The following is a 21,233-nucleotide window of genomic DNA, read 5'->3' as shown; positions in this document are numbered from 1 at the left end:
CCTCCTTTCCCTCCTCCTCCCCCCCCCCCCCTTCCTATCCCTCCGCGTCTGACCCCGTCTCCCGTCTGGTCAATAGCGGCGCGGCGACGGCGCATGCGCGGCGCGGGCCGCAGCACTCCCCCGCGCTGCCTCCCCCCCAGCGCGTCTCCCTCCGCCCTATATAAGGCGGGCGCGGCGGGGCTCCCGGCTCCGCAGTGTGCGTGGGCGGGCGGCGGCGGCGGTGGCACCCCTCCCTCCCCGCGCGGCCTCCGCCCCTCACAGCGGCCCGGCCCCGGCCCGGCGGCGCCATGAGCTCGGGGACCCCCTACATCGGCAGCAAGATCAGCCTGATCTCCAAGGCGCAGATCCGCTATGAGGGCATCCTCTACACCATCGACACCGAGAACTCCACCGTGGCGCTGGCCAAGGGTGAGGCGGGGGGGGCTGTGAGGAGATGTGTTTGTGTGGGGGGAGGTAAGGGGGGCAGGGCCTAGGCCGGCGCTGTGAGGGGATGGGGGGGGCCCTGCCCGGCGCCTCGGGCCCGGCTGGGCCTGAACAATGAGCCTGGGCCTCGCCGCTGAGGTGCGGCCGGGGGCTGCCCGAGCGGGGAGCCGGGGGAGGGGGGGCCGAGCCCCGGGCCCGCAGCGCGGCGGCTCTCGGTGAGTCAGCAGCCGGAGCTGCCTCGGCCCCGGGGGCTCGCTGCCTGCCCGCCGCTGCCCTGGGTGCCCGGCCCGCCCGGCAGGGGGGCTCCGGGGGGCTGGGGGGTTCCCCGCCTGCCCGGGGGTGGCAGCGCTCTGAGGGGCTGGTTCTGTCCCCTCGCGTTGTTACCAAAAAAAAAATTACGTGTTGGCGTTAAGGTTGGGGTTTTCCCCTCTCGGCTCCAGCTGTGTGCCTGGCAGGTAGGCAGTGCTGGGTTTGAGTGGGGATGCAGGCCTCTGCCGGGGAGAGCAGCACTGCTGTTGGCGTGTCTTTGTTCCTCTCGTGATCAATAATTGGGCTCTGCTCACGGTAAGAGGTTGGGAGCGAACACACAGTGCTGTAGGGTGTTCACACGTGGGGCTGGTTCGTCCTACCTCGCAAGCTGCTCCTCAAGGCTTTGCTCTCGGTCCCCTGTAGAAATAGTGATCTCTGTCTACTGCTGTGTGGTGTAATCTGGATTTGATTGTCACCTGTGCTGGGAGCCTCCTGTATTCCCTCTCAGAAAAGCCTGTCCTATCTTGTGTAGTCTCTCAAACAAGGTCTTACTTCTGTATTGCTTTTATGGTCCGGCTCGGCTAGTCCAGCTAATGCATATCAGCTTTTTGTGTCCCTGAGTTACGTTCTTCTCTGTTCGGGAAGTTCAAACTTTCATCACTGCCTTCAACAACCCACCGGGATTGTCCAGAAACCAAACATCTTTTGTCTTACGTGACTATCTGCTGGAACAAGCTGCTGGCTTGCCTGGTTCTCAGATCCACCTGAGGCAGCCTAGGCCACGGTCTTGGTTCAGCATACTGGTGTTGGGGTTGTGTTGAGTACAAGCACCTGAAACGTGCTGGTATTTAATCTGGAGCTAAGAATGTGAGTTTTCACAAATGCCCTTTTTTTTTTAAGGGCTGTTTGTGTAAATGTATAAACAGCTATTAACTAGAATTAATTGAGATATCTCACAAAGGGTGGGGTTCCTTTTCTGTATGTGCAGAATGGCCTTCACCTTTCTTCAGCAGAAAGCAGGGATGGTTTCTCACGTAGCTCTGGCTTCCACATAGCACTTGCTACTGCAGAGCTGAAGTGGTATGTTTCAAAGGCATATGTGATGAAATGTTTTATGGTGTGAGAAAGCACGTGCTCTTCATAACATATCTGGCAGATCTTGTATTTATTGGGCTCTCAGTGTTCACTTTTGATAAACTAGAATTTCTAAGTAGTTACGATACATAGAAAAAATGCTCTTTTTTCATTTGCTGCTTTAAACTTTACAGTGCAAAGTCTGCTTTTCATTGCAGCTCAGAGGCTTTTTTAAATTCTGAGACTTCATATCAAAATAGTGTCAGAATTATGAACACAGCAACGGTGCTGAAGTCAGTGACAGCAGTGCCAACACTGTTTGGGTGGATTTGGTTGAAAGCACGTGGTCTCTGGAGGGTTAAAAGCACTGCCAACTACTGATGGGCAATTGACGTTGTCTAGATAGTGGATAAATTATTGTTAAGCCCCAAATGCCAATGTTTATGGTTCAGACAAGTTAAATACAGACTGCATGTATTATGCTGTGCTATTCTCCGGATTTTTATCATCCCAAGTAGTACAAAGAACAACCTAGATTGAAAGGAACCTCAAGAAGGAATCTGGTTCAGCCTTTTACTCAAAGCAGAGCTCACTTCAATTGATTTGAACGTTGTTCCTGTTAAATCTCAACATGTGCAACAACTTAAATGCTGGATAAGAAGATTCCTTGTGCTTAATTAAGTGCTGCAAGAAAGTTGTCCATCTCGTTAGATGCTAAACTTAAATTACAAGTAGTGGTCAGAACACACAGCAGATAATGAGCCTCCTGCTGGCAGTGAGCCCCAGTAACTTCACTTTCTGCAGGAGCCTGAAGAAACTGCAGGTTTTGAGCAAGAAACACCCTTGTGAGCTCTTTCTAGACATCCAGTCACACATTCTGTGTGCTTCCTGACCCGCCAGTGGTCTAGCTTTGAGTCCTACATGTGAATACAAACTGTGTCGTGGAGCGCTAGCTGCAGCACAGTGTGGGATTGATTTCCTGTTCATCTGTAAACAATAGTCACTGGAACTCTTCATGGGAGACAGCCCTTCAGTCCTCCCAGAAACCCGAAGCTGTGCTTTGGGCTGTGCCAAAAATCATTAAACACTTCAGATACAGGGGTGGGTGTGCTCAGCTCCTAGAGGCCTCTCAAGTGCCATCACTGCTGTTTTGTCTACAACAAGGACATCGTTTTCCACCCTTTCAGTTACGAACCTTGAGCCCAGCCAACGGAGGGGCTGTCTGCACAGCTTCAGGCTCTGCAGGTCCGTATTTCTCCATGTGGCAACTGACGGGCTGAGAGAAGGCATTGTGCTTTCAGAGCTAGCCGTGGGATTCTGCGGTAGCTCCTGCTAGCTTTAACATCCATTGCCCAGAGCTGGATGCTGTAATAATCTAATCTTGACCAGGGATATCAGTATGGTTCATGTCTAAAAGGCTGTAAGTATTGCTTTCAGTTTATAATCTGCTTCTAGTTGACTAGGTTACAGTTGTAATACGATCAAACAGCAGCTGGAGATCTAAAATAACTTGGAGGCTTTTCTACCCTAGTAACTAATGGAAGATGGCATTCAGAGGAAGCAACTGACTGCTTGCACCAGTTAGGTATAAGCTGAGGTGCTAAGGAGCACCAGCAAGATGGGAATCAGGTTTGGCATTGACCTGAGCTTACTGCTCTGTGTGAGCTCTGTGTGCGTGTTGGACATTAGTGGGACTTGAAGACTGCGTGCAGCACGAACCCCTGCTTGGTGGGGAGCCGCCTGGACACAGCTTTCCGTCTGAGGACATCTCCTGACAAGCAGTGCTGCCTACAACCATCACCACTTGTTAATAAGTCAGTGTTGCTGCAGGACGGCAGGGATGCTCTGCAGGGGGATTGAGCTGGTCTGGTTCTTGCAGCCCTCTTTCTGGGGGAGCTGTGCCCTATCGTCCATGTGACGGGGCTGTCTCTGCTTATCTGTCCAGATGGGAAGTGGGAGTGGTGGCTGGCTGGCACACAACCGCGGGCTGTGATACAGCAGGTGCTTGGGGAAGGTCTGGGTAGGATGGAATTTGCAAAGGTACTGCAGGACTGCTGCTGCGTCCTGGCTGAGAGGTTGGGTAGTTATGTGGTAACCTGCTAGAACGAAGTGATGCAACTCCAGCCTGGAATTCTTCCAATGCAGAGCGCGTATATCAGGCGAAGATGTGCTGGGGCTTATCTGAACTGACCAAGCTCCGTGAAGATGGAAAACAGCTAGGCTAGTAGGCTTGATAAACTTCTGAAAGTTGTGGTAAAAAATCTGCATGCGTGCTCATTCTCTAGCTAATTCCAGACTTTCATACTCCAGTGTCTAAAGTGACTGCTGCCTGTTTTCCTTCCTTAACAAAGTAGTAAGGCTGAGTCTGACCTCTTCCTGTTTTATAGATTGAGTTAATTTACGCTCCTCCCTGGCAGCCACACACTCAATTACTGCCTTTTTTCCACTCTAATGTGTGACATCATTCTGCTTAGTACCTGCTCAAGTGTTCTGGTGCCTGAAACTCAGCAAAGCCTCAGTAGGTACTAAGGTCTTAGATCTATCCCTTAAAAAGCTAAATATGAAACCATTAGCGTGGAGTGGAGAGACTTTCGACAGTAACCTCTTATTTATTATACAGATAGAGATTTTTACAGATAAGTTTATACAGGTATATTTTTTTATTAATAATAACTGAAACCAAAGGTACAAATTTGAGCTCTAAAGCCTTCTAAGAATTTTTTCCTGCTGCCAGAGGCCTCTCCTGTGGCCTGCTGCAGTGGCAGTTGTCTCAAGCTGAGTGTGTATATGGGATGGGGAGGAAAGGTGACTATGGCAGTACAGCACTGTGGGGAAATCCTCGGGTTTTTAGTAGGCTTCTTTGCAACTGGTTTATGGTCTTCACCTTCACAGTTAGTTGTAAACAAATATGTTTATGCAGGCTGCTGGAAAAGTTGGCATTTGAGAGATGTGTGGGATAAGGGGAGCCAAAGTATTACGAGAGCACACTCTAATTGCCTAAGTTTCAACTTGTACAGTGTTGTAAAGATAATACTGGACTAACGGTAATCTTTCTAATGCTAAAGTGCGGTCCTTTGGTACTGAAGACCGGCCCACAGACAGACCTGCTCCTCCAAGAGAAGAAATCTATGAATACATTATTTTCCGAGGAAGCGACATCAAAGACATCACGGTCTGTGAACCTCCAAAAGCTCAACATACCCTGCCACAAGATCCTGCCATTGTTCAAGTAAGTTAGCCCGAAGCAGAGGTAGGCAGCTAAGGTAAAACGTTGCCGATGAAAGACTGGATTTTGATACAAAATGGTAAAAGTGAAAGCCAGTCAGTGTCTCCAGGGATCTTCAGATTTTGGGAAGCATTCTGAATTTCATTTTAATGTTTAGATTAGCAGGATTAAAGACTTCTGTCGACAAAACCTGAGAGAGTTTACTAGCTGAGAATGCAGGCAAACTAACGCTTCTCAGTGTTTACTTAAGCATTAATAACGCTGTACTGAAGTAAAGAATCACTACCAAAGCAAGTTGACTTCTGGACACTGTAAATGGAAATGTACTTTGTCTTGTTACAGTCTTCACTGGGCTCTGCCTCCACATCCTCCTTTCAGCCACATGTGCCTTACAGCCCGTTTAGAGGTATGCCACCTTACAGCCAGCTTGCTGCCAGCTCTTTACTTAGCCAGCAGTATGCAGCTTCATTAGGTTTAGGTAAGTAAAGTTTTTACTTGCTCAAATAAAGGTACGGTCCTTGTACGCAGCTACCGTGAAAGCAAATAAGAGTAACTAATGCTGAGTTCCTTGCCGAGTGTCAGGCTGCAGCAAGCAGTGAATAAGTTAACAACTTTGTGCAGCACTCTTATTGCAAGGAGGCCCATCTTTCATTGACGCATGCATACATGTGAGAGACTAAAGAGCTAAAGTTTTTTTCAGAAAGTAATGTGAATACCTAACATTGAGGCCAGTTTATTTCTAGTCTAACATACCTTACACACACAGCGCACGTGAAAAGAACTTGTGTTCCCAGAGAGGACTAAATAAGCTGCTCTAATGCTGTTCTAGAGATTCTTGTATCTCTTTCCAAGTCCTTCAGATGTTTCACTACCTTGTATCTTATCCATATATCTTTTTGCTTTCTCTTCTTCCCTCTATCTCTTTAGAGAAATTGGTAAGCCCTCCAGCATCAGCAGCTGCTTCCAGCCCTAGTTCTTCTCCGTCTCCACAACCTGTTTCAGAGCCTGACATGTCTTCAGAGCCCCATCAGCTCTCTTCCAAGGGTAACAGCAGTTTGAGGACTCCAAATATTTGGAAGAACTGCATGGCACTTGCAAACGATCTGTTCTTGTTAACCCCCTCCTAGAATGATAGTACTTACATGGGTAATGCTAGTCAAACGAGTTTGTTCTCGGCTGTTGTTGCTTTTCCTTACATGAAGTATTACTTCCTCCTGTTCTAGAATTATCAATTAGAGGAAACAGGAGAAAGGAAAGTAAAGGACTGTGCATCCTCCTGTGTAAGTATCAGGAGAGGGCTGAGGCTTAGGGATGTTGTGCTACATCCTGCCCAGGAGCATGCGTCAGCTTAGGGACTGGGTGAGAAATGAATTGGTCTTTCCTAGAAAGACAAGCACACTGCTTAAATTGTGGGTGGCCTTGCTGTTAAAAAATAAGTAACCTGGTAGAAAATTCAGGAGAATTGTTGTAATTGAGGAAACTTCAGGATATATTTCGTGCATGATGGGGCAGTGTACCTTGTCAAGACTCTCATCGAGTAAAGCATGACTAACAGTAAGCAATTTCTGAGTTGTGGTAAGCTGAGGTAACAGTTCTGGGTGCTTGCTTCTATGCTTAAACAAATTTAAAGGAGTTTGAGTAGGGATAACTAGACTGACCATCCTCAGAGCAGAGAGTCCAGGTGCAGCCTGCATTTAAACATGGTAATTAGTTTCATCTGTTTTTAACTTAAGCATGTATGCTTGTGTTGGCATGAAACTGTTTCTACTTACTTTCTGGTTTTGGCCATCTATCTGTACGTACTTTCTCAGTATTCTGGCTAAGCTTTGAAACTTTCTCATGTTAAACTTGCACAGCAGCTTTGTCCTATTGAATAATCCTTAGGCTGTGTCTGTCTTCCTTGCAAGTTTTCCAGGTGTACATAACTGGGAACCTGCATGATGTTACCTACTGGGTATATCTCATGTGGACGTGGGTGACCCAGAAGTGTCAGTGGCTTGGTTTGTGTGTACTCTTCAGCTTTTTCACTTTTCTTGCTCTTAAAGTGTATTAAGAGTAGTTAAAGTTCGCTTCCGAGTGGTTCTTACGCATAACTACATAAAGCTGTAGTACTCCAAAACTTCTACTTAAATCTAGAATGCAGTATTTCTTCTGAGTACTGAAGACTGTCACTTTCTAATATAATTGGTGTAAGGTATACCAAACCATGAAAAGTATTTACATGTTTTGTAGTGTGAATAAATAAGCCTGGATGGAAGAGCAACAGAAGTCTTGGGTAACACTTTGGCCTTGACCAAGGAGGAATTTAAAAGGGTAACTTTGAGATCCTGGTCTGGTTTCAGGTTTTCTTTATTTGAAAGCTAACAATAAGCAATGACAGTACTTCAAGTAGTTGAAGGGGCTTCTAAAATGGCTTACAAAATGGGATATTGTTGAGGTGGTTAAGCTTTTGCAGCAAACTTTTTTTTAGGCGAAGCGGGGAAAGCTTTCTTGAGTGATTTCAAAGTGGTAGGTGGTTTTTTTTTTTTGCTTTAGATATGAAGTACCATGTAAAATACAATCCTGCATAACCAAAGATACACCTAGAAATCAAATTTTGCTATAAACTCTGAGACTGACCTGGTTTGCTTATCTGAAGTGTGCCTCTTAACTTGGTTTAAGAAATAAATGTGTAGTTTTTTTTCTGATTTAAGGCTCTGGATTTGAGAGCCAAGGCTTGTTAGAGCAGCAGTGCCTTACCTAGTGTATATGCCACTTAAGCATAGCATGCAGTGATAAACACACAAGGTTTTGAATAATTCTTGACAAAATGGCTTCTCCATAGGAGTGGGTAGGATTTGAGTAACATCGGCACGCTGTCTGAGAGGCACTTAATCATTGGGATTTTTTCCAGGTGCTGGCTTTCCGCCTGTTCAGCCAGTCCGCAAAAGCCCCATGGTAGAGCAGGCTGTTCAGACGGGCCCGGTTGACAACATGAATTCACAGAAGCCGCCCCCGGTGAAAGTAACTCCAGGGGTTCAGCGCAACGGACGGCAGGTTCCGCAGAGCAACACTAAGACAAACGGTGTGTATGTACCACTCAATCCTTAAAGTGCCGTTTTTAGGCATCCTTCAGAGGTGCATAGCAAGACTCAACTCTTTCAGTTTTGTTCTTGTGCTCCTTTATTAAGTTGCTTTCTTGTTCAGTAGATACAGTTCAGGCACCACCTGTGCAACCCCAAGGGCAGGTGAATGATGAAAACAGAAGACCTCAAAGGAGAAGATCAGGTAGGTTAATCTGACACCAAAGATTTGCTTTAGCTTATGAAAGCAAATACTGTTAATTTCAACAAAGGATTATTGGACAGAATGCTAAGGGCAAAGTAAGGCTTGATAAGTCTTTGGCCATCTAGAGATGCTTCCCTAACAAAATAGATTCTGGAGCCACAGAAGTTCAGAACCTTCCAGGAACAAAATTCTGGTGTCTTCTGGAAACCGGAGGTACATCATAAAAAATTGCTGCCACATCACAGCAGCATCAATAACTAGATTTTTCTGAAACCTGATTTTATTTTTCTTTAACTGGGAAGGGCAGCCTGTTTAAAAGTTTCATACTTTAAGTAGAAAGATCTCTGGGATTTCTTGGTTCTGTAGAATACGGTTCTTACCTTGAGACTGCAGTTTAAGCACAGGTCAGAAGAAAGTGAAGTTAACTTCAAGGAGACATCCCTGCCCAAGCAAAATGAGAAAAGGCAGGAAACAGAAGTTGAGACGCTGGGTCTTCAAATTTATTTGACTGAAGGCAGTGCTGTGGAAGGGGAATTATAGTTTCATTCCTTTTTCCAAAAAGGAGCTGATAACTGCTGCTTTACAACTCAGAAATTACGAAGTATAAGCCCCCTTTGTGGGTGGATGAGTCTTGGGTGTCAACCCCTCATAACAGGTTTACAGACCGTAGGTAACATGCTTGCAAATCAGCAAGCAGACCTGATAGCCCGTCGCTTCCCTTAGCTTTACCTGGCATAGTACTTCTTTTGTTTTCTGTCCTCATACTGAAGGGAAAGTTGGACATGCTCTGTCTTAGTGGTAAGACTGACATTGAGGAATGCTTTTCAGAAAGTTAAAATATTGCTGTAATGTGTTTTCTACAGCCAAGTTGAGAAGTTGCTTTCAAAGAGGTGTGGCCTAACCACAGGACTGGAAGCCAGAAACTCCTGAGTTCTAATCCTGGTTTCCTCTGGTCTTGAGCAAGTCATTTAACCTCCCTGCACGTTACCAAGTGTTTAAACTCTCCTGCTTTCAGGAAACAGGAGAACCAGAAATCGTTCTAGAGGACAAAACAGACCAACTACTGTGAAGGAAAATACAATAAAGTTTGAAGGTGACTTTGACTTTGAAAGTGCAAATGCACAATTCAACAGAGAGGAACTTGATAAAGAATTCAAGAAGAAACTAAACTTTAAAGGTTTGTGGCTTCATTAAATATGAATTGCTGAGCTAGTAGTAAACACTGCATAGAAAAACTCATGCTGAGAAATCGCGTGATTACATGTGGCAGCATCTCAAATCTTGTTTGAGGGAGCAAGAGAACAGATGGCTCTTCGGTATGCCTCAAGGAGGTGTAATGCATTTTATTATCTTCAGATGACAAAGCAGAGACGGGGGAAGAGAAAGGGGACCCTGGAGTGGCGACTCAAAACAATGATGGTAATGCAGAGGAGGACCTTCTGGGACCCAACTGCTATTATGATAAATCCAAGTCTTTCTTTGACAACATCTCATCAGAACTGAAATCTAGGTGAGTGTGTCTATTAAAACTGCAATTATAACTAAAATTGCATGAAAAGCTAGACATGTGACATGGTGTGACGTGTGACTCTTCTAAAAGTCTCAAAATGCAAGAAGAAAAAACAGGAAAATCAACAGTCTTCAGAAGGGAGTATGGCCACACACAAATCTGAAGGTTGTCTTGTTCAGTTCTAGGCGTACCACATGGGCTGAAGAAAGGAAACTCAATACTGAGACGTTTGGAGTGTCTGGCCGGTTCCTTCGTGGCCGCAGCTTTCGTGGTGGATTTCGAGGCGGAAGGGGTACTGGAGCAGCAAGGCGAAACCAACCCACTCACAGAGCTGGTACTGGCAGAGTGTAACTGCAGAGGCAAGTTTTTTAGCAGGAATAAATGCTGTCCCTGAGCTAGGCTTGTCTCTTGTTCTTCACCTGAACTCTTTGCAACCTCATCTTGCTCTTCAGTCTCTGATAGATCAATAATCGTTCCTTATTGTGTCTGATCTGTCTTTATAAGCCATGTAAGAGAAATACCAGTGGTTTTAATTTTTCTGGGGTTAACCTACCTGTTGAAGAAAGTGAGAGCTGTTTGTTTCAGCGAGACTTTCCAGCCAAGCATTTTAGTTGATAAACTAATGTGAACTTTAGTTGCTTTTTCTTAGGCTTGATATCCAGGGGACCTTCCCTAATTCTGCCTTTTTCCTGCATAGGTTCTAACTTCTCTCCCGAGAGGATGAAACTGTACATAGAAAGAAAACAACCAACTGCTGCACTAATGTGGGAAAATGGTTCATATTGTTTACTGTCTCAGCTCAAGTGACAGAACTTCATGTACTACTGCTTATATTCTGGACTTATTTTGGACCAGCAACTGTCAGCTGGAGTATTCTTTGGAAGAGGGAATGTGTTCAGGGGTACCTTCTTCAGGGTGTCTTTTCTTTTTTTTTTCTTTTTAAGTGCAGACTAACTTACATGGTTCTTCTTTCTGGGTCTCTCAAAGGCTGCTATAGTCTAAGCTCAAAGTCAGACTCCTTTTCTGAACCCTGAAGAAGATAAATCATGGTATTTTAACATGGAACCAAAGCTCACTTGAAATAAACCAGCTAACTTGTTTGTTCTGAGTAACCAAATGAATTCTTTGGTGCTGCTGGTCTTACTGTTCTTGGCAGCATGTGTGAAGTAGCACTTGGCATCTGAAAAAGTGGATTCCTGGTGCTGGGGAGTTATGTATATTGTCACTTGGGAATACTGGATTGTTGATCATGTAGTAGTGTAAATGACTGTACAACTGTTTGCCACCTGGTACTGATGTGGAGGTACAGCAGGTTCGCGCAGAACCGTGACTCTCCCTCGAGTTTAAGGGTGCTGGGCACTCCTCAGAGGCTTCGAGCCTCTCACCAGGGCGGGGCAGGGCGGGAGGGCAGCGTGCTGCGTCCTCAGCGGGACGGGGCAGCGGGGACACCGCTGCTGTGTGCACCGAGTGGGTGTGCACCGAGCGGAGGGTCCGTGGCAGCAGCTGGCTGCCGGGGGGGCGGGAGCTCCGGCTTCTTGCCTCGGCGCGTACCTCGCTCATCCAGTACTAAACGCAAACAGTTCTCTGTACACTAGTAGACTGGTGGAACACTATGGAATGTTTTCATTAAACTAGGAATGGGGAGTCCGTATAATGAAGCTTAACAGATGGGCATGTTTAAGTTGTTTCCTCTATACCCCCATACTGTAAATAGTTTAGTTGTTTTTCTTTTGTTTTTAAAATCTGTATGTGGGGAGAGGGGCTGGGAGGGAAGGGCTTACATTTGTTTGCATGAATAAGTGGGTTAAATTGCTATAGGCATGTGTCCCTTTTTTGGTTGGTAGGGAATTTTGTTGAAAAAGCACCTTGATGACTGAACCCCTTACATAGCTAGAATTTTTTAGTTATGCATTGACTTAGGTTACTGTAAAAGCTTGGATTTATTTTTGTAGGACTTTCTTGCTAAGAATTAGAACATAGCAGTGGGGCTGCTCTTTGGAGTAATGTAAATTGTAATTATAATAAACATGTAAATGTTTAATGTTTTCCTCCTACTTTGTTCTGTCCATCATCAGCCTGTACAACTTGTCAGATGCCCGTCAGCAGGGCTCAAATTGGTCAGAGGAAACTGACAGGAAGGGTCGTGCGGTGTTCGGAAAGGGTGCCTAAAACCTCTGGTACAGCTGCTGAACGCCACTGTTCCTGGTATCCTGTGTTCTGTGCCCTGTGGGAGGTATGGCTGCTGAGGAGTTGCCCAAAGGAATGGTGTTGAGGCCCAAAGGAATGGGGCTGTGACCCAGGCTGTCCTCAGCACCCAGCCTGAGTCTGTGCTGGTGGAGCTTAACGAGAGCTTGTTGTGGGTGGTGATGCTTCTGGTTCGGTAGCCACAAGTGCCTTTATCTGGGCTCAAAGCAGCACACAGGGTGTGTGCTGAAATAGCTTATTTGGGAGCTGCTGCAAGCCTCTAATTTCTCTGGAGGCAAAACAGCCACTGGGACGCTGCAGTGTAAGATGGAATCGCGTTGCCAAAGTCAACTGAGCGGTGAGAGCTTCAGAGCTTGTCCTGTCTGGCTGTGGTGAAATGAGAAAACAGCAACGTCTCTATAATTCATTTTTAAGGCAGTAGCTCCCTTTGTTCTGCACTTGACCTCACTGTGATACATTGACACAACCGGTGCTGCTGACGCTCCTGGAGTTGCTGTCCTGTGGGCATATCTTGGCCCCTCTGAGCTGAGCACGGTGGGGACAACTGGTGGCTGCTGAACGCTGGGACTTGTTCCCTGCTCGTCCTCGTCCGCCAGGAGCGTTCATTCCAGTGCGGTCTGAGGCAGGCAGCTGCCCACAGGGCTGCCTTGCAGCCCTATCAGCTTTCATGGGGAAGATTCCTGACACGAGGGAAAGACAGTGCGGAAAAACAAACCATTCTTCTCAAAATTCCCATCTGAGGACTGATAAATGAACCAGCACGATGCTCTGGTAACTCCGTTTTTCTAGCTTGTGGTCTAATGCTTTCCTGAGCAGGGGACAGCACTGCAGCTTCCCTGTCCTTGATTCCTGTATCGCCCTCAGCCCACACTTCGCTTTGCAGGAGTTAGCTGTAAACAGTTTAGTTGTGGTGTGCTGGGCCAGGGAAAGCGTGTGAGTTACTGCGAGTGGAATGGTCAGACAGGAGCCTTCCTCGCCTCCCTTGCAGGGAGTGCTGCAGGTCCCGCTGCCTGGCTCGGGGAGCTGAGCTCCATGTCGCAGGGTGCTCACACGATGCTTTTGGTGCAAGTTCTTGTTTTATACCTGTAAAACTCTTAGCCAGTAACAGGAGAGCTGCTTTCTAAGGCTCTTCTAATTCTTGTTCCAACCCCTCAGCAGATACAAATAGGGAAACTTTTGTAACAGCAGCACCTCACTGCTGCAGCAGGTAGCGAGCCCTGTAGGTGAGAGCTCGAGGGGAGGCTTCTGTGCAGTGGGAAGCGGTGCTAAGCACCGAGCCATGACTAAGCACCGAGCCATGACCGGCCCCCTTCCTGCCAGCTTCCCCTCAGTGCTAGGAGTAAACAGATTCCCTCAGGTGTACAGATGTAGTGGGCAAAGCCTTTTATTGTGCACAACTTCGGGGCTGTAGGAAAAGACAAACAGTGCTGCAGCAGAAAAAAAAAGACCATTTTTAATGTGGAGACAGGAAAAAGGGGCCAGGGTCAGTCTTGATACCCCCAGCCCAGCCTAAAGGATGGGAGACCCCCTCTGTACAGCCACCTCCTGGCTCAGAGCAGCCCAGCCCCAGAACCCCACCTGGTCTAAGCACCACAGACCCCCTCCAGGCCACCGGGAAAAGCCTTGCCTGGGCTAAAGCAAGACTCCAGCTCCACCCCCTGCCCCTTTTTGTTTTCTGTGTTGCAGAAAGCCTTAGACTGCTCAACAGGGCTGAGCTCAAGACCAGTTGGGATCGGCTTCCTTACAGAGCAGGGAGGGTGAAAGCAGGTGAGTCAGCTGGAAAGGGCTTTTGGAAGGCCAGAACTGAGGATATTGGAGGTGCTACAATGCAGATAGCTATCCCAACTAAACTTCCCTAGTTGGGTATTCACTCATCTCCCCTTCAGGCTATTTTTTTGTTACCTGCTTGTTTTAAGTGTATTGTTATACACACTTTTGTTATACACACTGTTTATTAGTCTGTGAATAGAACAGACTGCACAGAGCAGATCCTGTCTCAAGTGCAATGTGATTTTGGCACACAGCGGTGCAGAGGTAGGCCTGTGTTACCGCTTACAGGAGGAGAGTGATCAATCTACCTCTGCTGAAAGGAAGAGAAGTGGCGGAGAAAGCTGCTTTAATTGTGAGGAGGCTGGACCAGAAACAGCAACCACTGTCCTGGGCGCAAGGAGTGTGGTGGAGGCAGGAGGAGGGTAAATACAAAAGGATGAACTGGAGTAGAGCTTTATCGTTCAACTGTTGCATGTAACATTTCAGGAGTTATTTTTAGCATTAGGAAACTACTGGTCTACAAATCCCCTAGTGGGCAATCACAACACCAACACTTTATTCTAAACCCGATGAATCATGCAAAGTCTATGCAAGTAGCAAGTCATGCACTCCTCTGTTATGACATGCTTTCAGAAAAGTCAGTGCTCATGCTGGTTTCCTCAAAACACTGCGCCTTGAAGTCGTTGTAGTGTAAGTCAAGCACCTAGCGCAAGTTGTTCAGAAGCTTCATGTCTGGGCTCTAATCCTCTAAATGTGGAAATGCTGGGGGGAAGCACAGTTCTGTACTAGGTGTGTTCTCTTAAGGCCAGTGCACACTTGAGACAACAAAAAAAAGAACTGACCCTGTTCAATGATTCTCACATTAAGTGAGGTGTTAGAAAACAACTGCAATCAAAATCTTCCTCCTTTAATGGGTGGCTACTGCTGTTTTGTAGCCAATCGATCCTTGGTAATTAATATAAGGAACAGACGGATTTTTTTTAAATAAGAGCTTAAAAAAATCAGTAGGTTTATTGTAGGTCTCAAGAGGGGCACAGTATCAATAATGGAATGCCTACATGGTGTCTATACAGAGTAACCCATTGCTTGAATTAAAAAGCAGCTAAGCAGTTTAATTTTGTTCATCATGATGTTTTCTTCTGTTTTTTCTTTTCGTTTTCTTCCTTTTCTTTTTCAATTTCAGCAACATACTTCTCAATTTCTTCAGGGCTTAGAATCTTAAAAGAAAAAAGTGACCCTTAAGATACTAATACATCTCAGAGGCTTTTATTTAAGTGATTCTAACTGTGACATGGAAAGTTAACTGCTGTTTATAGAGACACAGGTACATTGCACAGACACAACAACATTCCTTGGCCACTAATATGAAATAGAAATATTTGCCAGTGCAGAATGTGAGATTATAGACTGGAAGTTAGGGCGGCTCTACAACAACGCTATCAGAGAAACAGGCTACGGGGGAGAAAAGCAAAACATGGCTTTTACCTTCAGCGGCTGATCTCGTCTCATCACAGCCAGCTCGATGTTCTTCCCACCGGACTGCACAACCTTAACAACAGTTAGGGGCAGGTATTAGGAGCAGGCCTGTTAATTAATCTAACAACCCCCTTTCAAAGGGGGAAAAGTACCTCACTCTTTAGCTCTAAGCTCTCTAGCCCAGTAGTAGTGTAACAACCCCCACCCACCTCCCAGAAAAGGGGCCCTCCTTCTGGCCTCAGGGCACTGAGGGGGTGCTGAAGAAAACCACAATTCCACAATCGGACTTTGGGCTTCAGTTTTCTACATCTTAAATTTTAACACAAAAGCAAAACATGCCCTAAACCTCACATGCAGTACCTTTAGTTCATTTATTTTAGTTGCGAGAACTCAAAGCTGTTTTCTTGCCTAGACAACTGCAAGCAACTTCTTCCATGTAAGCTGCAGGAATTCTTACCTGAAGCACCCTGAACCTTGAATTTAACCCCGCAGTGTATATTTATAGCCTACGATTAGTACAGTTTTCATAGATACTTTCATACTACTGTATGAAGATTTTGGTGTTCTCACATTTAAGGAGTTAATCCAAACATACAGTGAGGAGTCACGCAAGCGTTCTGAAGCTGACTCACCTCAAGAAGAGCCTTGATAACGAGCTTAATAGTTAGATCATCTGTTTCAATGGCTTCATCAGTATAGTTTTTCTCCAGGAATTCACGTACAGATTTAGCTCCTCTGCCAATGGCATTAGCCTGGAAATGATGAGGGGAAGAAAAAAGTAGCACAGAAGTTTAGGGAAAAAAGACCTAATTTACACAGTAAGCAAGAAATGGGAGTTGTGCAATTACATGGTCTGAAACCCTTTTGTGGTCACCATGTATTTTTTGTAAGACTGAACACCTTCCTTCCCCCACATCACTCAAAAAGACAGTAGTCAGGTACAGGTATGGATTTGGTAAACAAAAAGCACAGATGTCCCAAGTAGAGCTGAGCTGCAGACTGCCGTTCCCAGTCAATGTGATCATTACGGATCTTTGCTGCTGTGAGCCAGCGCCATCTGGTCAGTTAGATCTCCTTTCTACTTCAATCCCTCTTTAAAGGAGGCATTAACTCTTGAATATTTAATTATTTCTCCGTAGGAGATGGAATCAACTCACCTTCCAAGCATGGTATGTGCCAGAGGGATCGGTCTGGTACAGACGGGGGGTGCCATCAAAGTCAAATCCCACAATCAGAGCAGAGATACCAAAAGGTCTGCGACCGTTGCTCTGAGTATACCTCTGACCAGAAAGAAGAGATGTTTATTTCATGAGTAGTTCTAAACATTTTTAGAATAAAAAGCAGAGACTGTAGATGTTACAACCAGAAAAGGAATCAGAAGTATTTTAGGAGGCTTTCTTACTAATCTACCTATTAAAGTCAGGATTCCATATCCTACACAATGCCATAAGCAAAGCAAGTAAAGTGAGCAAGAAACTGCTCAATCCCTTCTCCTAACATCTGTTCAGGTTTTCTGCATGATTACAGCTATCAGGAAGAATCTCTCCTGGCAGCTGCTGCGAGACAGATCTAGCAACACTGTGCTTTGACAACATGCTCAGGAAGCCAAAAAGGAGGGTGACAAACACAAAGCCAGTTTTCACCAACAATTTGCAACAATTCCATGAGTTACAAAGTACGATACAATCTGTGGTGATAGGTGCCTGCAGGAAAACCAGTGTTAAAGCCCTTTTACTGGTGTTGCAAAGTAGTTGCCACATCCGGCACCAGAATTGTCCCCAGGCAAGGAGGCCCCACGCTGGCAGCATTATGGCAGCAGCGACAGCATGCCAGAACGAAAGACAGTGGGTTTACTGTGAAGGAACACTGACATTTTGGAAAGCAGTATTTTGCTCTGGCAGGCAGGCAATTATTACAAGAATTACACCATCACTATACTAACATGTCTGTGTAAATTAGACTATTACTAGTCCCAAGTAGTTGCTGAAAATTATTTTAACACACTAGAAAATGAATAATTTTAATCATAGAATGGGGTTGGGCATATTGTGACACTCGTTTGTTTAAAATTCATAAATATAAAACATAATATATTAAGTGCTGCACTGCTCTGCTCCCCTCTTATCACTCCCTGCAACGTCCCAGAGGAACGAAAACTACAGCAGGAGCCACAAGGATGTTTTGACGGTAACACAGCGCTGGCATCCTGAGTGCACTAAAGCTGCAGATTAGCAAAGTGTTCCTGATAACATCGCAAATGTGCTCACGCAGCCATTACAAGTACCAATTCATTTCATCTTTGGAAGAACACTAGTGATCAATCCCATTACGACATTTCTGTTCCCAGAAAACCACCACCACGTGCTGTGTTACACTGCTTTTTATCAGCTAAGCAGAATGCGGCCAGGAGAGACCTTTCACTCGCGCAGTCAGGCGCCGTTCACCGGGACATATTTGAAACGTCTCCGCGCCGTACAACATACCTGCTTCAGGCTGGCGATGTAGCGTGTGATGTACTCCACGGTGACAGGATCCTCCACGGTCAGCCGGTGGCTCTGACACTCCACGCGAGCTCTATTTATAACTATTCTGGCATCAGCTGTGAGCCCTGAAACGACAGTGCACTCGCTATGCTCAGACACAGGCTTCGTACCACACGCACAAACAAAACAACTACGCTCGCCCTAAAAGGCTGACGAGGACAGTGTCAACAGTAGTGGAAAAAAGCAAACGAGAGATCATCATTTCTTAGGTTTGCTGAGCAAGGACAGTATTTAAAAGACAATAGTAGGAACGTAACGCAGCAAAATGGCACCATTTTTGTTTACAGCTTTCACGTTTGTGAGTTAAATAACATGCAATTTTGAGGCAGGCAATCGGACCACTACTGACAGGCTGAAAGCACTCCATCGAACAGCAAATTAGCAAAGCAATTTCAATTCTCACATGCTTTGGTTCTATTTCTTATGCAATCTGCCACTCTCAGTTTTGTGACTTGTTTCTGCTACAGAACTCAAGCTTGTGACCCCACCTGCACGCCTGAGGATCCTTAGCTGAGGAAGCGGAGGCAGCAGAAGTTGGCCAAGCCTATCACTCCTGCATGCTACATCTAAAAAAATGCTATTTTTGCCAGCTAAATCTCCTCTTAAAGCATTATTAATACTGATTGAAAGACCCTAAATTAATTGAGGATGGGAAATAAATTTTCTCTCCAATTACGTTGCTTTTCAACTTTCATGCCTCCTGTTTAAGCTCTGATCAATGGAAATTGAGTCACTTGGACCAGGAAGATCGTGGAACTAAACTATTTGTGCTTCAAACACGTAACTGTTCATTCAGAAGGAATCTTCTGAACTTGAAGATGAAAGATTATTCTTTGTTTTATGCGATTTAGCTTTTTCGGCTTGATGCTTGTGGAAAAAAGTCCCTGTAACTGATGAATGGCTCTCACCTCTCCTGTAATACAGCTACCCAGTTAAACCAAGTACGTTACGTCCTCAGAATCCATAAACCTACCAAAGGTGCTCCCGTAACTGCTGCCGCGCCTAACCCCAAATCCTGGAGAGTTCACATACCTGCAAAAGCCATGCAGACATTGTCATCGAGAGCACAGATCTTCCGCACAGTTCTTTCATCCTGAAGTTTTGCCACAGACTTCTTTTCCACCCCAAGAACAACAATATCCTTCCCTCTGACTCCAACCTTCAATGCAGTAAAAAAGGGGAAAAAAAATAAAGTTAAGCTAGGCCTGAAGAACCTCATAGCTGCAGACTTTAGTGAAATGAGTATTAGGAGAGAGGGGGGAAAAGTCACACAAAAACAGATTATAAGCATGGTTTCAACTTCAAGTCAGTACTTTGTTTCCTACTGCTACAACCTGGAAAAGAACTGATGTAACCAAAATCACATTAGGTTCCCGAGTGCAGTTTCACAACCAGCTTTCACCAATTTAAATCTGTGCAGCTCCAGAGAGAGATATTCCCTCTCCTCCCACCGACCGTTTTCCCCAACACCACCGTTAGTATTTCTGCAGCCAGAGGCAGGATCAACAATAAAACTGCCACTGTGACTGCTCCGCTGATACTGCTCGAGTCACAACTAAAACCATTTAAGACCAAACAAAACGTACAAGCAGCCGGTCAGTAGGCTGCTTCTTTACTGTACAAATGCATACTTCAAGTGTGTGTTTTCCAGCATTATGGAAGGGGAAAAAAAAAAGTCCACCTTTCATACTTTTCTTTCCACTGCTTCTCACAGGGTGACAGGAATCAGTCATTACTTGTGAGTGCCCCTTCTGTTATGTTACAGATGTTTCTAAAACATTAAACTCAACCAACTACCCGACAAGAGACAAGACAGAGGCAGATTACATTAGGTGTTAACTCCACTTTTACAAGGTTTTTCTGGGGAAAAAATTTCGGGGGAAATTCCCCAATTTCCGGGGGGAAAAAAATTGGTGCCCAGTGCCAGGACAAGAGGCCACGGGCACAAACTGGGGCGCAGCAAGTTATTTCAAAACACCAGGAAGCACGTCTGTGCTGTGGGGTGAGGGAGCACAGACCTGCACAGGCTGCCCAGAAACTGTGCAGTCCTCGGAGACCTTCCAGTCACACTGTGATTTACACCCATCCCATAAGCAGTAAGGTTTCTTCTTGGCGTTTTGTTATTTGGGAATTAACAGTTTTGTTTTGTTTTTCCCCCGGTGATAAAACTCTTAATTGAGCAAAAGTCTGGGGAGACTGGAAGACTGAAACTGGCAGAAAGTCGTGTCTACATGCCTTTACCGATATGTTTCCCAATCCACTGGGAATCTGCATCTTACACTAGGATAAAAGATTACCATTTTGACCACGTGCAGAATTACAAAGTCGAAGATCATTATCTCCCATAGCTCTACCACAATCTTACAGGTACGAGGGTCTTGCTCCCTGTGGCTGGAACAGGGTTGCTCTGCTAACTCAGCCTCCCCGAGGCAGCACAGCACGCCGAGGAGCGGTCCATCCACAGCTGCCGCATCACTCCCACCACCCCAGGACACCCACCTCGCGCCCCTGCCTCAGCAAACAAAAACCCCAACGCGCCCCCTCCAACAGGTGGGGAACTGAGGCAGCGCCTTGCAGAAAAAGCAGCGCCCACTCTGGAAGAAAGAAGCAGCACTTTTAGGCAGCTCCAAAGCCGCTGTTGAGCTGTGAAGCCCCCTACCACCAGTGTCACCCCCTAAACCCTGTCCCTAAGCACCAGGCCCAGCCTTTCCTTGAACACCCCCAGGGACGGTGACTCCACCACCTCCCTGGGCAACCCGCCCCAACGCCTGACTGCTCTTTCTGAAAAGAAATATCTCCTAATTTCCATCCTGAGCCTCTCCTGAAGCAACTTGAGGCCATCCCCTCTGGCCCTACCACCAGCTCCCTGTGAGAAGAGGCCGACCCCCGGCTGCGGGTGCCCCAAACCCGGCGGCGCTCACGGCCAGGCCGGACGAGGCCCTGCGCAACCCGTCCTAGCGGGTGGCGTCCTTACCTGTGGCAGGGGCTGGGGCTGAATAGCTTTTCAGGCCCCTTCCCCAGCCGCTCCGTGCCCTCGGGAGCCCCTTTTCAAGCCCCTTCCCCGGCCGCCCCCTCCCCACGCTCCCGGCCTCTCCCTCAGGCCCAGGCCCGGCCTCCCCTCAGCCAGCCGGGCTTCGGGAGCCGCCCTGCCGCCTCTCGGCCCTCACTCACCGCCGTGGAGCCCTTCTTCACCGCCTCCTGGGCGTACTCCACCTGGAAGAGGTGCCCGTCCGGGGAGAAGACGGTGATGGCCCGGTCGTAGCTCATGGCCGCCGCCTCCCTCAGAACAGCACACTCATCCCCCCGCCCGCTTCCGGGATACGCCAACGGCGCCCCCTGCGCCAACTGCGTACGCTGCAGCCTCGGCGGCGGGGGGAGGCAGCGCGGCCGCGGCTGCGCATTTAGCGTACGCATGCAGCGCTGCGCACCCGGCGTAATCAGCCGGCGTAGGCGGGCGGCGCTGCGCACTCAGCGTAGGCGGCCCCAACCT

At 46.8% G+C, this 21,233-nt stretch overlaps 2 protein-coding genes across 9 annotated transcripts; one reads left to right on the top strand and one right to left on the bottom strand.

The window, feature by feature from the left end:
• The first annotated feature begins 97 nt into the window (after positions 1–97).
• On the top strand, positions 98–11,790 carry LSM14B (LSM family member 14B). 8 transcript variants are annotated; one of them, XM_080558245.1, is made up of 10 exons: positions 98–408; positions 4,812–4,975; positions 5,315–5,450; positions 5,900–6,016; positions 7,866–8,036; positions 8,162–8,239; positions 9,255–9,416; positions 9,596–9,749; positions 9,929–10,108; positions 10,447–11,790. In XM_080558245.1, exons 1-9 carry the CDS (start codon positions 288–290, stop codon positions 10,098–10,100), a joined length of 1,275 nt encoding a protein of 424 aa, XP_080414371.1. In that variant the 5' UTR covers positions 98–287; the 3' UTR covers positions 10,101–10,108; positions 10,447–11,790. The 8 variants fall into 8 exon arrangements, with proteins under 8 accessions (XP_080414371.1, XP_080414370.1, XP_080414375.1 ...); XM_080558244.1 differs by having other exon boundaries at positions 8,159–8,239; XM_080558249.1 differs by lacking the exon at positions 9,255–9,416.
• PSMA7 (proteasome 20S subunit alpha 7) lies at positions 10,670–21,105 on the bottom strand. Its single transcript, XM_080558258.1, has 7 exons — positions 20,915–21,105; positions 18,776–18,902; positions 17,684–17,808; positions 16,358–16,480; positions 15,833–15,952; positions 15,210–15,272; positions 10,670–14,941 (listed from the first exon to the last, which is right to left on the bottom strand). Exons 1-7 carry the CDS (start codon positions 21,008–21,010, stop codon positions 14,849–14,851), a joined length of 747 nt encoding a protein of 248 aa, XP_080414384.1. The 5' UTR covers positions 21,011–21,105; the 3' UTR covers positions 10,670–14,848.
• Positions 21,106–21,233: the final 128 nt, after the last annotated feature.

The sequence above is a fragment of the Anser brachyrhynchus genome, assembly GCF_964034855.1.
Source record: "Anser brachyrhynchus genome assembly, chromosome: 16".
NCBI classification, from domain to species: Eukaryota; Metazoa; Chordata; class Aves; order Anseriformes; family Anatidae; genus Anser; species Anser brachyrhynchus.
Note: the sequence above shows the minus strand (reverse complement) of the source record. Positions and strands in the feature narration are given on the sequence as shown.

Bases quoted from the DNA above. Each gene is read 5' to 3' on its own strand.
- LSM14B (XM_080558244.1), top strand. From the start codon at position 288: ATGAGCTCGGGGACCCCCTACATCGGCAGCAAGATCAGCCTGATCTCC. The intron at 6,017-7,865 runs GTAACAGCAGTT...GATTTTTTCCAG, and splicing joins CCATCAGCTCTCTTCCAAGG to GTGCTGGCTTTCCGCCTGTT. The intron at 8,240-9,254 runs GTAGGTTAATCT...TCCTGCTTTCAG, and splicing joins ACCTCAAAGGAGAAGATCAG to GAAACAGGAGAACCAGAAAT.
- PSMA7 (XM_080558258.1), bottom strand. From the start codon at position 21,010: ATGAGCTACGACCGGGCCATCACCGTCTTCTCCCCGGACGGGCACCTC. The intron at 17,809-18,775 runs GTATGTGAACTC...CTGTCGTTTCAG, and splicing joins TGTCTGCATGGCTTTTGCAG to GGCTCACAGCTGATGCCAGA. The intron at 15,273-15,832 runs GTGAGTCAGCTT...ACTGTTGTTAAG, and splicing joins TTATCAAGGCTCTTCTTGAG to GTTGTGCAGTCCGGTGGGAA.